This window comes from Schistosoma haematobium, chromosome 1, assembly GCF_000699445.3.
Source record: "Schistosoma haematobium chromosome 1, whole genome shotgun sequence".
NCBI lineage: Eukaryota > Metazoa > Platyhelminthes > Trematoda > Strigeidida > Schistosomatidae > Schistosoma > Schistosoma haematobium.
Genome location: NC_067196.1, coordinates 77,848,168 through 77,865,587, shown reverse-complemented (window position 1 = coordinate 77,865,587; position 17,420 = coordinate 77,848,168). Strand labels below are relative to the sequence as shown.

Here is a 17,420-nt window from a genome sequence, read left to right as displayed (position 1 = left end):
CAGAGGAGGGTCGTTTAGGTGGCCGATGGGGACTCTTTGGTCGCAGGTCAGATAACGTGGACCGTCTACTGCAACTGTGCACAGACCACAACCTGTTTCTAGCTAGCACTAACTTTCGGCACAGTCATCGCCGATGTGCCACCTGGCGTCCTCCCTCTGCATCCCAAGCCTGGACTTAGATTGATCACATCGCGACCAGCTACCGCTGGCGTGGTTGTGCACAAGACTGCCGCTCCTTTTGGAGTACCTATCTGTACTCTGACCATGCCTTGGTCTGCGCCAATCTTGCCTTACTTTTCAGTGGCCAACGAAGTGACCGCCACCAACGGATTGATGTTAGCAAGCTGGTTGCAACTTCTGTTTCAAGTAAGTATCGAACCGAGCTAGTTTCTAGGCTAGCTATCATTCCACCGAAAAGTATAGATGAGCATTGGTTGCAATTGCATGACGCCATGAAAATGGCGGGTACAGTCAGTTGTGGGTTCGCGAAACGTCTCGCTTATAAGCACAGGGTTTCTTCAGGTTCCTTACAACTCATTGAAGCCCGTCAGTCTACTCCGGGTGACCATGAGTTTGATCACAAACGAAGGATATTATGTAATGAAATCGGGCAAAGCTTGCGTAAGGACCGAGAAGCCTGGTGGTCGGAGCGTGCTAATGAGCTGGAAGCAGCAGCTGCATCTGGTAACCACCAGAAGCTCTTCCAACTCATCCGAGCCACTGGCAGCAAGAAGTCTGGTGTGAGTGAAATAATCTGCGAGGATGACGGGATGCCAATCACTAACATCCATCGACCTCTTGGACGATGGGCAGAATTTTTCGAAGGGCAGTCCAACTGGCCTGCTGCTCCGGCAACACCGGTCAGACTGTCCTGCCCTCCATGGCCGGTGACGACTGATCCACCAAATAAGGCGGAAGTCCATAAGGAACTCCAACTCTTGAAGCGCTACAAATCACCTGGCACAGGTGACTTACCTCCGGCTCTTTTTAAAGGTGTTGGTGACTTTCTGGTTAAGGAAATGAATACGTTGTTTACAAAGGTCTGGGAGCTAGAGAGTGTACCAACATCATGGAATGAGTCGATAGTTGTCCCTATCTTTAGAAAGGGTTCACGTCGTTCCTGTAACAACTATCGGGGGATAAGTCTACTTCCGATTGCGTCCAAACTATTGACTTCCGTCATACTTCGTATGTTGTTCAAAACCCGAGAAAGATTGACTCGCGAGGAGCAGGCTGGGTTTCGTTCTGGTCGAGGATGTATTGATCATATCTTCACCCTCCGCCAAATGTTAGAACACCCCCATACTTATCAAAGGCCAACAATCGTAGTGTTTCTTGACATCAGGGCTGCCATCGATTCGTTGGACAGGACTGTTCTCTGGGATTGTTTATTGAAGAAGGATGTGCCTGAGAAGTTTATTAACATCCTAAAGGCCCTATATGCAAACATCTCAGGCAGAGTGAGGGCATACAACCACCTCTCTTCACTGTTCCATTCAAGCAGTGGGGTTAGGCAGGGTTGCCCAATCTCGCCATTCCTCTTCAACTTTGCCATTGATGACATTCTGGAAACAGCTCTGATGGATGTAGGTAATGGCAGTATAGATCTGTTGCCTGGAGAAAGACTTCTCGACCTTAAGTATGCGGATGATATTGTCTTACTGTGCGATAATGCCCAAACCATGCAATTCTCACTTAATCCGTTAGCAATCAGTGTCCGTAGGTATGGTATGTGCTTTACACCTTCGAAGTTCAAAGTACTTCTACAAGACTGGCAGGATTCTAATCCTGTACTCACCCTGGATGGTGAGCAGATAGAAGTAGTCGAGAAGTTCGTATATCTAGGTAGCTGCATAAGTGCTGGTGGTGGCGTGAGTGATGAGATCAATGCACGTATAGTGAAAGCCAGAGCGGCTTATGCCAATCTGGACCATCTTTGATGCCTTCGTGATGTTAGTCTGGCTGTAAAAGGTCGGACCTACAACGCGTCGGTGAGAGCAGTTTTGCTCTATGCTTGTGAAACCTGGTCTCTCCGAGTTGAGGATGGCATACGACTCTCTGTGTTTGATCATAGTTGTCTCCGAAGGATTGCTAACATCCAGTGGCAACATCATGTCAGTAATGCAGAGGTTCGGCATCGTATGTTCGGGCACAGAGGTGATAGTTCAATTGGTGTCACCATCTTGAAACACCGACTCCGCTGGCTTGGACATGTTCTACGAATGTCGTCCCAGAGAATTCCACGTCGTGCATTATTTGCCGACTCTGGGACTGGTTGGAGAAAGCGGAGAGGTAGTCAATATATGACATGATGTCGTGGTATGAAAGAAAGCTGCAAAGGACTGGCTTGTGTTGGTCCTTCACGACTCCCTGATTGGGGTCCGAGAGATGGTACAACACAGTGGCTAGAGACGTTATCAGATATGGCTCAGAATAGAAGCCAGTGGTGATTCTGCTGTAACCTTTCTTTACTTTCTTCATAAAAAGTAGTTGTTTATTCCTTAACTGGAAGATTTCTTCTGATTGTACCTTTCCGTTTCCACCATTATTATTGTTATTATTATTATTATTATTATTATTATTATTACATACATCACACTATCCTGTTCTTTTCTTTCTTTTCTTATACGCACCTTACCTTCTTTTTTCTCTTCCCGTTCTCATTGTTTTGTGTGGCGCATATATATCTGATGCCCTCTTGTTCCAATATTTATGTGTTTAAATAAATAAATAAGTCCTGATTAGTATGTAATTAGGAGATTCCTCAAAGCAGCGAGTTTATGTAATGACATTCATCCTTCATAGAACGATTAAATGCGTCTGATAAACAACCATATCCACATACCAGAAGGGTTTCTGTGGATATTACAGTAATGGTTGGGATCATGAGTCAACTGAAGCTAGACCACCATGGAAAACCTGGAAGCACTGGACGGCCGTTTCGTCCTGTCGTGGGACTCCTTAGCAGTGTGCATCCACGATCCCGCCTCGCAAGATTCGAACTCAGGACCTATCGGTCTCGCGCTCGAGCGCTTAAACACTAGACCACTGGGCCCGGCATCCAACGGTGTTAATATCTAACTTCAACCAATCCATGAAGTTGAGCGACAACAGTGCATCCAGGTTTTCCATGGCGGTCTAGCTTCAATTGACTCATTATCTCAACCACCGAAACATCCACATATACAAAACAAGAAATGTGAAAATATCTCACTGTTTAGAGTTATTAATATCACTACGACTGATGAATAAAACATCATCTGAATAGGACGAAAAGTCAACAGATATATTATCAACTGAATTTTTATTTCTCAGCGTTAAAATAAAAATAAATTATCAGTAGAAGTAAAAACAATATTTTATTAGTTGTGCAGGTTTTTGAACTGACATTACAATAGCTCCTATTACAACAAGTATAATTATAATTAACAAATTTCTTTAAAAATTCTATTGATTCACACCGATCTGCACATCCTTTAGATGTTAATTGTGGACTGCCAATTGAAAGTGACTGATAAATTTTATGAAAAGAAAACGAAACAAGTGTTTTGATAAATATTAGTACTACGAGATCAATTAACATGGAGTATTAAAATTTTACTATGGATATGAACATAGATGTATTATCATAAGCTGGTCTAAAACGGGGTTTGCCTCTCAGATTAAACAATTTAGAGTGTACTTCTTACCAGGAGTTAGTAAATGATGGACGTCAGATTTTGGCTGAGCGCTTATTATGTAACTTTAAGGTAGTGAATTTGACTCCGTATGTATTTCTGGGTGGGCACATCTGGAAAACCCCAAACTAGGAGGAAACGATTGTCCAACACTGCAGTTTTTCAGTGCTTAGTAGCTCTATATACCTCGTAATAAAAATGAATTTCAACTTAAATAAATCTAGAAAAAAGTAACTTGCGCTAACCAACCCTGATCGTTTGCTATTGACATACGGTAAAATTGGGATCAAAATAATAGTTGGTATCCCTGTTTTAGTAACTTATACCTGATCACAACAGATTTGATGTATTTTTCCCTCATATAGTTAGCATTGAGTCGTACTGATATGCAGTCACATCGTGTGTATTCAGAAAGTTCAGGAGGATTTCTCCAAGTTGTGTTTATTTAAATATTAGTCGGAAGTCATTAAGTTTACCAAGGTTCTAGAATACAACAAAAAGCTACACTATCTTATCTCTTAGTTATGTGGCATTAGTGACGTAATCAACGGAATTTAGGCGTTTATATGTATTTTACTACCGGTCTCATCAAGGTATAAATGTTCTATGATAGAACAATTACTTAGAAAAATTAAGTTCAAATGTGGACTTTTCAGTAGAGAAATGACACGGTAGATGATCTTCGCAATTGTAAACTACTAGGATATTTTAACCATGTAATATGCATTCTTGCATTCCACCTCATGCAAACATGATTATTCTCAATCATGAGTGTATTAATATGCTATAAAATGTTTCAGTCTATTATTTAAGCAAACGATATTTGCTGCGACTTATGTATGAATCTGTAAACTGGAAATTTACAATCTATTGAGTAGCATTAATTTATATTTGGAGAACTTTCCTAAATGACAATACAGCTCACGACCATGGCCTAAGTTCTGTTCTGTAGTGAAATAAAATCAAATTACTGTACCAGGAAGTGGTCATCATATGCACTTTGTGAATAATCTGAACTAACATACAAACTGAATTTCACAATGACATTGAAAAACAGTATACCTAAATGAAAAAAAATGTTACTTTCATATATCAAATACTTTATCACATTAGAATGATAAATTTATTTATAGGATGAGCTAAAGTCTTCTGATGATGTTGAAAGCTTCAACAAATATTAACTGTGATATTTGCATTTGTTTCAACAAGAAATTTTTCAAATCTGTAGATGGATAATAGATAGATGGTCCCTGTCAAGCAGAACTATCGAACTGTTGAAGTGATTAGGTGGTATTAGAGCATTTTTACTATTCATATCCTTGATAAAAATAATCACGTCAGTTTCTAGAAAAAAATATGAAGTGGAATAATAACAGACCAACTGTTAGTACGTCACTGCTTTTTAAAGTTTCCTAGACGTGAATAATCGATAACTAGAAAAACACACGACTTCGAAACTGAAATTAAATAGTAATCCTGTATTTATTGAAATATAAACTGTTTCTTTTTAAAAGACAACAGTTCATCATACTTTATAATTGTGGAAAAATAAATACTTTCTATTCTTTTAAACAAGTACACAAATAATCAATTCTCCAAGTTATTAAGATTTATTAAACTACCCAGTTTTTTCCAGTGAACTGTATGTAGCATAATTAAATCTAAATAACATCAACACTATGACCAATAATTCCGAATGTGAATCCATATATAAATATACTGATATTCATTTTTGGTGGATTAAATTGTTTCACAAATGAAAGTTTTCATCAACCTGGTATATATGTAACTGAGAAAAGCAAACTCACTTTACTCGTGAGTTTCTAAAGATGGTCTAACATTGCATTTCTAGAGTTTATCATTAATTTGATTGGCTTATAACTCAGTGCTAGTAAAGACTAGTTAATTCATTTAAGTTCATTATATTCCGTTGCTTGTTGTTTTTGTTTCAATGTAAAATTAGTACACTGGGATCTCGATTAATACTATCTGTTATTAGACATCATGACACCAATCAATGTCAGGTGGTACTTTGGGATTATAACATTCTACTTTATTAAATTAATATTTAGAATGTTAAAGATTTCTATTGTGAAAATTAGAACAACACATATAAGCGAACAATTGTTCCCAATTAGATCGTCATCAGGCTTCCCTCTAATATACATGAATATTTATACGAAAATTTTAAACCAATCAAGGCAATATGGGTCAATAATCACAATGAAATAGAATGGGTCACTACACATAATAGGTAAAAATACAAGTTTATAATAGGAAGACAGGTGTACTGATAGTAGTAAGAATAATAAAATACGATAACAAAAGTCTTATCAACAGTTAGACGTTGGAACATGGGTAAACAGACTTTGAATAGTCATCACAAAACATTAAAATCATTACGTAATAAGAAGTGTGTAAATAATTCGATAGTGAAGAATACAAACGGAAAGAGGCGGAAAATTACAAACAAATAATGGATGTGACAATAGGGTTAATGATAACAAAAATAGAAAAAAAAGTGAATAAATAATAATAAAAATTTAAAAAAATCGTTAGTTAAGTTATAAATGGCCATGGAAGGGATAGTGGGGTTACGAATTTCTTCTGTACACATAAATTGGGTTATATGTACGAATTCCTATGGCTTCAGCTATATGTAGGAGGCGGGAACGAACTCCGTTGGGAAATGATGGAGGTATACGATAGATCACTCGAAATGATTTTGATTTATCTACAGCATGACCGCTATCAGCAAGATGTGCCAATATAGAACTGCGTACTGTTTTTATCTGGCCCTTTATAAACCAAGATGGTAGATGTTCATTCATTCGTTGGTTAAGTTGCCTGGTAGTACGCCCTATATAGCTATCTCCACAGGAGCAGCTGAATTTGTAAATGCACATTGGGGAGGCCAACTCAGGTAACTTATCCTTCGTTTGGGTAAACATCGCTAGTCGACAAGAGAAAGTCAACGCAGGATTGGCTGCGTAGAATGTCCTGCTGATTACTTTCGTTAACATATATTTCAGAGTATCACTAGCCACATCCCCGTTGAATTGTAGTTTCATGTATAAAGGTTTCTTACGAACAGGTGAAATCTCCAACGATAACGATCTAATTGAAAACAATTGTTCGCTTATATGTGTTGTTCTAAATCAATGTTTCACTATCACTTTAGAACATGAGAGATGATTTTTTCAATATAACGTGTTAAGTTTTTCTTTTTCAACTCTTGACAAGTCACTTGATTTTAAATTTTTGCTATGTTTCATAATTCATCTTTAAAAGTGTTAATAATTTGTTTATATTGAACTAAAATTAATTTTTTAAATTAATATTTAGAGTGAGAACTCAAATAATTTTATGTATACTCTCTACACTTACCACACACCATTTACAGTGATCTCTGATGCTAACTTCAGGAGAAGAACGATTGAATGGAAATGGGCACAATCCACACTCATAACATTTGGCTGAAAAAGCTGAAATGAATGGGTATGAAATACAATCATAATGACATTAATGAGCGGTTTTTTTTGAGTTTGTTTATGTGTGTTATACCGCTTTTGCAAACAAAATTACCCAATTTAACCAACATAAATATGTGAATTTTTTCGAATTTATTTATTGTGAGTAACTCTCACTGTTAGGCAATAAAATATTATCATTTTTAACCTTTACAATATGATTGTGAGTTCATGATTACAAAATTCTCAGTCATATTGGATCTCCTATGATCATGTTTGTATTTAAAAACAGTTACTACTCAAAGAAAATTTAAGATTATTTTATTCATAATTATTAGAAAGTTAGGCACCCTTTATTAGTTGCTCTCCTCTCTTTTATAGTCAAATTTTTAAAAAGAATAGAAATTACAACGATAATGATTTCATTTTAGTACACTAAACACTATGAACGAGAAGTAAACATTTACTGGTCTATTTACTTTAATAGAAACAATTAAAGATTGAATGAATCATAAGATAATACTAAATTTATTTAGTAAGAACAAGTAGAAAGTTTTAATCATAAGTTTATTTCTTGTTGGCTTTGCTAAAATAGGTTGATCATTACTGAATAAATTGGTTCTATGGTCTTTCAGTTCATGATAAATACAATCTTTGAAGTAAATAAATTTTCATAGACGATTTCAGGAGGAAATCTTAATGTGGTAGTCAAATGAAGTTATCTGAGATTGAAGTTTGAATAGCTTAGGTATTTGTTAACATTTTCATACTAAAAACAAATCACAAAGTCGAAATAAGATGGACTGGATGGAAGCAGAAATATACTAGCAAAAAGACAAGGGGGAAAATAAATAACATAAAAAAGTAGTTACGTTTAACTTCTAAAAGAAAGTAAAAACTGAATTGCCATTCATATTAATGATTTCAGATCATACCTTATGAAAACTCTAACAGTTGTGTTTGAACATCCCATAGACTTCATACAGAAAAGGAGAAGATACTGTATATCTTAAACCAACAGAAAGAAATGAATAGTTCATAAGTCCAAAAATTGATTGAAAATAACTTCAACGAGTGTGATATTCATGGTATCATTAGTTAGATTATTACATATACTTATCTGTTTTTCTGACATATTAGATCGTTTTTTTTCGAAAATGATAATACGGTATTACTGAACCATACAGTTTACTCATTTTACAACTCTACTGTTTCTGAACAAAGTAACTAGCTTGATTACCTTCCACTGATAACAGAAATATCTACGTCTATTTTCAAAATTATATCTCCAACTATTTAAGTTTCTGTGAACATGACGTCGTCAACATGGCAAGAAGCAGTGTCTCATTTGGTCAATCTAGAACAATAATATAAAGAATAAGTAAATGAAGATAGCGAAATCAAACCAAAGATAAAATGTATTGTGATAATGAAAGAGTTCCCAAATGAATGTAAAATCCAGTCACTTGGAGCTATCAATCAATACCGTCGTATCACATATATTTGGTTAGTTTGATCAAAGTAACGATAAGAAGATTAATAAAAGGCAAACAAAATTCCAATTACACTAAATAAAATTCTATAGGTGAAATTTTCTACTGGAAATTAGTTTACAATCTTATTCAGTGAAATTAATTCATTAAATCAACAGTATGTTCTTATTGTTTGGTCATTAAATTTTCATCACGATCTGATAGACTGTCATACATCAGCAACATGAAATTCTCAGTGGAAAGAGAAATCACTGTCATATTCCACATTTAAATAGTCTGTTAACATTGTTTTGATATTCCCCAATGCACACTGTAAACGTCTTTACAAATTCCAGTAAAATTAGGAATGCCCGCTACCAAATCAAACCACCTTAGTTATTATTGTAGTAAACAATTCAATTGACATGTTACTTTCAATAACAATACATATATTTGCATAAAACAAATAATAATAGAAACGTTACTGAATGGAATAATAACTTATCAACATTTTCAAACTCACTGTAATCTGCATTCACTACAAACACCAATATCATCAATAAAATCTGTATGTTACTTTCCATGATACTAAACGATTACAAACACACTTATCATATTTCAACTGCTCAACACTTAAATATGGATTTTCTATCATAATTTGTAAATAAAAATGATTTGCTGAATTTGTGGATCAAAGTATAATTTGTTATTTGAAGTTTATTAATTGGTTGAAAAGGAATCACTTTTATGTATCTTATTAATCAATGTCGATCGTGTATGAGCTAACAAATGTTAGCTACATGAGATGAGGCTTGAGAATAACAATTTTAGAAAGAAAAAAAAACAATTGCTACCTCATATTAATGACTCTTTTAAAAATTATTTTCAATCTATCTAGTTCCAAACAAGACTGAACACTAAAACATATGTAAATTGACGTAAGGCTTTGGTTAATATTTTATTCAATTTTATGCAATGGTATACAAGGAAACAATTGTAGTGAAAAGTTTTCATTCTAGAAAAATGTATCATAAAATTGTTAACATGTGATTGAAGCAATTTTTGGTTGAAAGGGGAAACTAGACCAATTAGTTATTCTAGAAATAAAACTATTGTTAATGTTAGAGTAATATGTGCTACGCGCTTTAGTTTCTAGATTCACCAAATAATTAAGATGACTATAATTAAATGATAATTTAGTGAACAACTCATTATACTTTTGATTCAAATCATTAAGTCAATCGAGTTAGATCAGAAGTTGAGTTTATTAAATTATTGAGGGCAATCGATGAGAACTCGCAAATTTATGTTTCTTGCCGTTTGGCATTCATTAACAAATAATGTCTGTTAATTTTGTTTGGTGGGATAACAATTCAAAATGTGAAATGACATGTTATGAACTGTTTATTAAGACACATCTTGATAATTTTCGTTTGTTTACGTAATCATATTGGTTTGTTCAGTGATTAAATTGTGTGTTAGTTGACAATACTATTTGAATGATCAAAGTAAGCAAAGTTATGATGAAAATGTTGAGAAGGATTTCCAACTAATTTGGATTCTTTTGATGTTACATCATCTGAACTACTTAGTCTAGTTGAAAACTTTTCATCGTTGTTCAAAACAATGCCGTTAGCTCCTAAGTCATGTCGGGAAAATGATGTAAGGATAGCTATCATATATTACACCTCCATTAAAGTATACATGGTTTTATTTTCTCTCGCTTATTCACAATAACTTCAGCGAAATAAGGAAAGCCACTTAAAAGAATATGGCATATTCTAACTAGCAGAATTAAGTCCTATTCAAAACTCAACCTTAATTAGATTGAAATACAGAAAATCAATAACAATGTTCTGTTGCATTTCTATGTTATACAAAAATCCCAAAAATCAAAAGTTCCTCTATGTGCAAGCATATTATTTTTACGGGAATTCCAGAAGATAATTTGTCGGACCGAGAAATTCACGAGACCAATCCATCAAACCTCCTAGACAAATCAGGATTTTCGAATTCTCATTAATAAACTAGTGATATCCTTTGAAATTAGGGATTTAATTACTTTAGGCGAAAAGCAACTAAAATATCAGAATTCAACTGAGATAATCAGTTTACTTTGTATAAAGCACTTTATTTCAGTGATTAGGTATGCGAACGGGTAGAATTTACTTGGTTGAGATCCCTAATACCTGGAGTGATTGAAAAATCAGTGAAATATAAGGGCTAAAAGCCCTTGTTTTGGTAGTGATTAAACTGAACATTTAGATTCACTGTATGATCGACATTATGATCATCGCCCGAAAGATGAGCTGGAATACGCTAAAAGGTTTCCTGACCATATCTTCATATACATGAAACCCATCGAAGTGACGTTTAAAATGCAGCTCTCAGTAGAATCAAGGAGCGCATATTTCGTCACATTCAAAACTCATCACACTGAGGCTCGAACGCAGTACATGGTACTTCAGACTGAAGGCTCTGGGTTCGAATCCCGCGAGCGGTGTCGTGGATACGCGCAGCTGAGGAGTCCCATAATAAGACGAAACGGTTGTCCAGTGCTTCCAGGTTTTCAATGGTGGTCTAACATCATTCGGTTCAGGATCTCTTTCAAGAATATTGGAACTAATCGGGCACCGAGTATAAAAATACACTATATAGGAAAACTATATTTGAAATAATCTCAGCAATTGAAATTTAAATAATTCCAACGTTTCGTCCAGTAAACTTGACTGGACTTCTCCACGGTAATAATCAAAATCCACATTATCGAAGAACATATAATGTTTAACAATCAAATCAAATCTATACTGTGCTAATCCAGTCGTATTAAAATATTGACTTTAGTAAGTAGGATAACATGAGTCAGTTATTTGCGAATCACGCGAAAAGTACTCAGTGTGAAGATAATTGAATGAATTATTGTGTATGGATGTATGTGTAAGACTATGTTATTAAGAGTTGATATTATGTGTTAATTAGTGTTTATATGGAGAAAATAAAAGTGAAAGTTGATGCTGTTTTTGAACAGTCAATGTATATGTAAAATGAGAACCATAAAATACATTAATGTAGTGCTAAAATATCCCAATTATTTTTGTCAGAATAAAGATGCATGTGAAGTAAAAAGGTGGGATAGACATAGGGTCTAATAACTTGTTACTGAACATTTGTCAAGTGGTTGCTAATTGAATACCATCCCCTCTGTTCAGGCTGTTCTTATTAGCCCATATATAACGCTTATGCTGTCGATCATTCTTTATGTGTGCCAAAACCTTTCTGAAGTATCTTGGCCCTCTCGTTTGAACCCATTTCGTTTAATGATGATAAAGTGTTAAGAATGGTTGAAAATAAGTGTTTTCAGGAAATCGACACACTCTGAGAGATGCTTAGATTACGGTTAGGATAATGCGTATTGTATGAAAGTCACAGTTGCAAAAAATTTAATTAAGAGGAAAATTAATCTCAGTATAGAGAACGAAGACCAACAGGATAAAATTGAATAGAACTTTGTCTACATAAAATCTTTGTGATTAGTAATATGTAAGTCAAAAAACTCAGTACCTAAAGGAGGTGAGTAGAATGTAATTTACAAAGTTCACTTTCATAACCACGAAAAACGGTACATCAGACAATATGAATGTTAACTAGCTGTCAGATATCAAAACATATCTCAGCATGCAGAACAATCATTAACAAGGTTTCGATTGTAAAAATTTTTTGAATCTTGTGCAGAAGTGGAGCGAAGAAGACCAAATGATTCTTAAGAGTACTACTCTAATGTTATTTAGAAGTCAATGGACATACGGGGATTAACGTATTCTATCAGTTAATGAAAATTGGTAAGTAAATATTAGGTCAGTAAATAGGCTGTAGGAAAAAATTATCAAGATCCTTATCCAGACAGTGACAAGATAGTTACTACAAATAATTAATCATATTCTTCACTGATAGGTTAAATAATTAGCTCTTAATGTTTATATTCCAAAAACTCTTCTTTTTTTGAAGTTAGTACTGATGACTTCTGTGAAAATAATAGTAAGAACTTTACAATTAAATCATCAAACTTCAGATAAGTAATACAATCTTGATCAATTCTATTTACAACTGTCTATTGATGAAGATTTTGGAAAGTAGAACTTTGTAAATTGAATAAATTTATATGTTGAGGATCTTTTCTAAATGTAAACTTATAAATTCTTCAATGATCAGTGGTATTACATTTTCAAAAATAAATTTTATATTAGTTAACTTTTAATAACAGAAAAATCAAATTTAAATTAAGTACTTTACTAGATCAGGAATATGATCCCGGTTTACATGAAGATCCTTTGACTGATACCTGTGAATAGCCTTACGCGTCAAGATTGACATATCTGTATGAAATGAGTTTCCATCATTGGGAGTGAACAAGTTCATAACGATTGATTGTATTTTAGGTGAAGTTTGTTAAGACAGCATTTATTTTAGTGATTTCGTACGACAAAGAAACTGTTTTTTACCGATTAGGGTTTAAAGCAACGCTATTGTACTACAACAAATTACTACGTTAGCAATATTTTCTGTAATAATTGGTAGCCAGCTTGCTTATCAGTATCAGACTTGAATGATGGCACAACTTAATAGTTATTAAACTACTATATATATCAGAAACAGTGAGTGGACTTGCGGTCATCAAATAGATATCTAGAGAAAGTAAATTAGTAAGTTGATCTCCAGAAAACATCAACTAAATTGTTTCACATCTAAACTAAATTCGTAGTTACTTGATCTCATGTCATGTCTTATTGAATGATAAATCAGAGTGTACACTGAGTATTGCCACAAGAAGAAGGTAGGCATTACAATGAGTCGTTTGAAATTCCACAACATTTAGAATGTCAACCGTCTACATGGAATTCATTTAGTGAGTTGTGAGTCACGTACCTTCACATATTTAGGAAATTCTATATTGTATTTGGTGTTCGGTATTTTCTCACAATAATCTACAGTTCACAACAACAAATTAAACAGAAACAAATTGGTGGTCGAAGAAAACAATATCTAATTGTTTTCGTTGTAAAGAAACACATAAGAAGCAATTCACACAACAACAAGAAGTCAACAACTATTTGTTAGTGAATATCACATGTTGACAAAGATTGAGTGTGGTTTCGATTCAGTGAAAAGTTCGAGTTGACAATTCAAGTTTTCAAATGGTATCTAATTCGTTAACAACAAACTTTCAGCAATTACAAAGGGTACGCCAGAAAAACATGAAGTCAATAATGTTGCGGCTTTTTTTCAGCTGCAAACGGCCTTGAAATATCATTGATTATCTAAGATAAATCAACATACTATGTTATACACAAGTGAAGTTTAGAAACGGGAGGATCAATAACAATTCTTTCCAGGTTGAGTATTTAGGTTTTAACTGCTATGACAATTTAAACATAAACATCATCCATCAACATATGGATCATTTCTACAATTTGGTTTTAAGATTTATGATTATGTTTACATTTCTGATTACACATAGGTGGCTATGAACTGGAAAAGTATCTTATCACATTATTAAAACCCAGTTTATCAAATGTATTTTGACTGAAACTTAGTTTATACCACAGAAGAGTTAGAAATTGTAAAATCTTGAGAATCACAAGAAACGAAGGTAATAGTGTAGCGAAGGAGAACACAGGTGAGGACAGCCGAATTATGTTTAGCTCAACATTACAGAGTTACTTGGTAAAATAGAAAAACTATACTATAACACTTAATTTACAAAATGTTCAGTAATTGTCTCGAACTTCATTGTTCTTGCATTTCTATACTAATTGCTTTCTATTCTCGTTGTTCCTTTCTTGATCTTCCCAATCTTCTGCTGCCAGACATTTCATTCCTGACTCGCGTTATATACTACTTATGTCAAAATAAGTAGCATACACCACAATAGTATTCCACCTTCTAATTAGTAATTTCTTAATTACTTTATTCTTGATTTATTCATTGAGAAATCATTTGATGAATAACACTCCACTGATCTGATTTGGTGTGAATTACTGTTATTATCAACATTGTAAGCTTTGAATTTTATTATTCTGACGATATATAGCTATTTGTGATTATATTACCAAACTATAAACAGATGGATAGTAACTCAAAATGTATTTAATCTATATTTATTTGAATTACACACTTTCATTTCTTAGTCTTTTATGGATGACTGATCTGGTTTATTATTATATATATGTAACTTGAACCATTGATCTATTAGAATGATCAGTCAACTAATCACTCATTCTGAAAGTAGTTCACATAACAGATTCACACCAATTTAAACGATCACACAAATGGACGAAGAACTCACTAACTACTTTTATATCATTCTTGATCAATTAGAATAACGTAGTATACCGATTTTTATATATCTGAATCGGTTAACATGGTTGTCAGTAGATTTTGTTCTATTATTGAGATAATGATGATAGAAGTAGATATAGGTTGATATAAGTCGTTGAGAATCCCTCTGTTCATCTATACTCATTTAACATATAACTAGTGCTTCCACATTTCCCATAGTAGTCTAGCTTCAATCGACTCACGATCTCAACCATTGCAATTATCATAATATCCAAAACACCCTTTGTGATACTAATCAACATATGCTCACTGGTGACTGACTTCAAGAGGTAATTCCTGGAGTTCTAGTGAGAAGCAGTGACCAGTAGATTTCAACCGGGTCTGTTATGAGATAATAACTCACTGAAGACAATGATGGATGTGTCATTTAATTTTGTGGATTATTTGGAGTTAGACATTAACACTGTTGGATACCGGTCGGTTCAATGGTCTATAAGTTATGCGTTCGCGCGCGAGACCGATAGGTGTTGTGTTTGAATGTTGTGAGGTGGGATGATGGATGCTCACTGTTGAGGAGTCCCATGATAGGACGAAACGGCCATTCATTTCTCCAAGGTTTTCTCTGGTGGTTTAGCTTCAATTGGCTCATGATGCCAACTGTTTCTTATCAGTGACTATTTACCATCTGAAGATGTCTTTGAACGACTTTGAAATATTAAGTCCACCATCAAACAGATGACGGACAATTAAACTCATAAGGTCATAACATTCTATTTACACTTCGTATCAGTTTGATCACACCCGTAAATTGACGCGTAATCTTTATTAATTCTCAGAATAAAAATACTAACATTTGCTGTTGATGTGAACGGAAACTTCGATGGGCAAACACAATTGATTCAGAAATGAATCTAATGATTTAAACTAGAATTAGAATAGTTTCATTTACTTCACATTTCAATGATCATCTTCATAATTTCAATGATAAATAATAAATATTACTAAGCAAAATGATACTATAATTTTGTTAAGACATGAAAATGTTACAAATTTAATAGTGAACTTAAACACAAATTCAGCTTAATCGTTTTTAATTTATATTCTAAATATAAATTCTTATGCTACAATTTAATAGTGACAATCATTATAATTGTAGTCAAAGTTGCAAATATGTGTAGCCATAGCAACTTCTTTTTTAAATATTAAAAGTGACAAAGGTAAACTTCAGTTGTAGTTTGAAAATTCAAAAATCATTAAACATATTATAGGATAGAGTTTTATATTTAAATGATTAGTTCTGAATGTGATAGAGATGGCAGATTATTGGTTTTTCTATAGTATCTACATTAAAAACCAGTGTAACAATGAACTAATCATTCTCAACAGAGGAATAGATTTAGTGCTGGCATTTGTTCATTCTATGAGCAATTAAGAATATCGGAAAATCATTTAGGTAATTAAGTTTGACACTGTTAAATATTTAATGTACATTAATTAATTCACAAAGGCTATTCGGTTTCTTGTATGAATATGTAACTTAAAAAGATAATCTATTATGATAATATATGAACAAACTGGTTGGTTTGAAGATTGTTCTGATAATGAACTCACTTGATGTTTTCGACTCCGACGAGACTCTAATTTACGGACCAGCCAATCAGGGGCGTTTGAAAGATCTCAAGGTTACGGCGCCAACTTTGGTGCTTAATGCTAACGTATAATGGGTTCACAAGGAATTTTGCACAAAACGTAATAATTGAGCGGCTATAACAAATAAAACGGCGAGACCATAATTTACGGACGAACCAATCAGATAAGATAACAGATCTCGAAGTTGGGCACGAAAGCCTTTCATCCGTTTGGCTAAATAGATTTCTGGCATTATAGCTGATGCCAGTTCTTGATAAAAACCCCATATATAATTCCTAACTGAGGCAAATTATGAAAATTGTCGCGAACTGGATAATAAAAGTACCTGTAACACTGGCTGCAGCCAGGTACTACAATATATAAGGATGATTGGAGAGCTTGCAGTCTCCTACATAGGCTTGGTTATGTGCATCGTGTCGTTATCCACAAGTGGTATTTTGTGTACTCAACAACCGGAGTGCACACAAGCAATATTGAAGCTATGTGTTCGAGGCTGAAAGAGTTTTTGGGACTTTATCATGGATCCAGAGGCCGACTATTCTGTAGCCATATGGATGATTTTCTCTATTGCATACATTACGATTTTAGGACCTCTGAACCTCTTTCTAACTTTGACAAGTTTTTGAACCACGTAAAAGAAGTGTATCCACTATATTTCCTTGGTTTCGTATAATATATTTTTACTCCGGTGATTGGCTAATGTTCTCAAGGTCACTTAGCATTCGTTCAAAGGTCGTCCATAAATTAGAGTCTCTCCTCGACTCCTTAGGTCAAAGGATATCGACACAACAACAAAAAATCTCATCTCTTTTATC

At 34.1% G+C, this 17,420-nt stretch overlaps 1 protein-coding gene across 1 annotated transcript; it reads right to left on the bottom strand.

Annotated features, from left to right (window-relative positions):
* Positions 1 to 2,589: 2,589 nt before the first annotated feature.
* MS3_00002172 (uncharacterized protein) lies at positions 2,590 to 9,487 on the bottom strand. The gene is made up of 3 exons (XM_051209740.1): positions 9,143 to 9,487; positions 7,065 to 7,162; positions 2,590 to 3,511 (listed from the first exon to the last, which is right to left on the bottom strand). The coding sequence occupies exons 1-3, from the start codon at positions 9,201 to 9,203 to the stop codon at positions 3,305 to 3,307; spliced, it is 366 nt and encodes a 121-aa protein (XP_051075197.1). The 5' UTR covers positions 9,204 to 9,487; the 3' UTR covers positions 2,590 to 3,304.
* Positions 9,488 to 17,420: the final 7,933 nt, after the last annotated feature.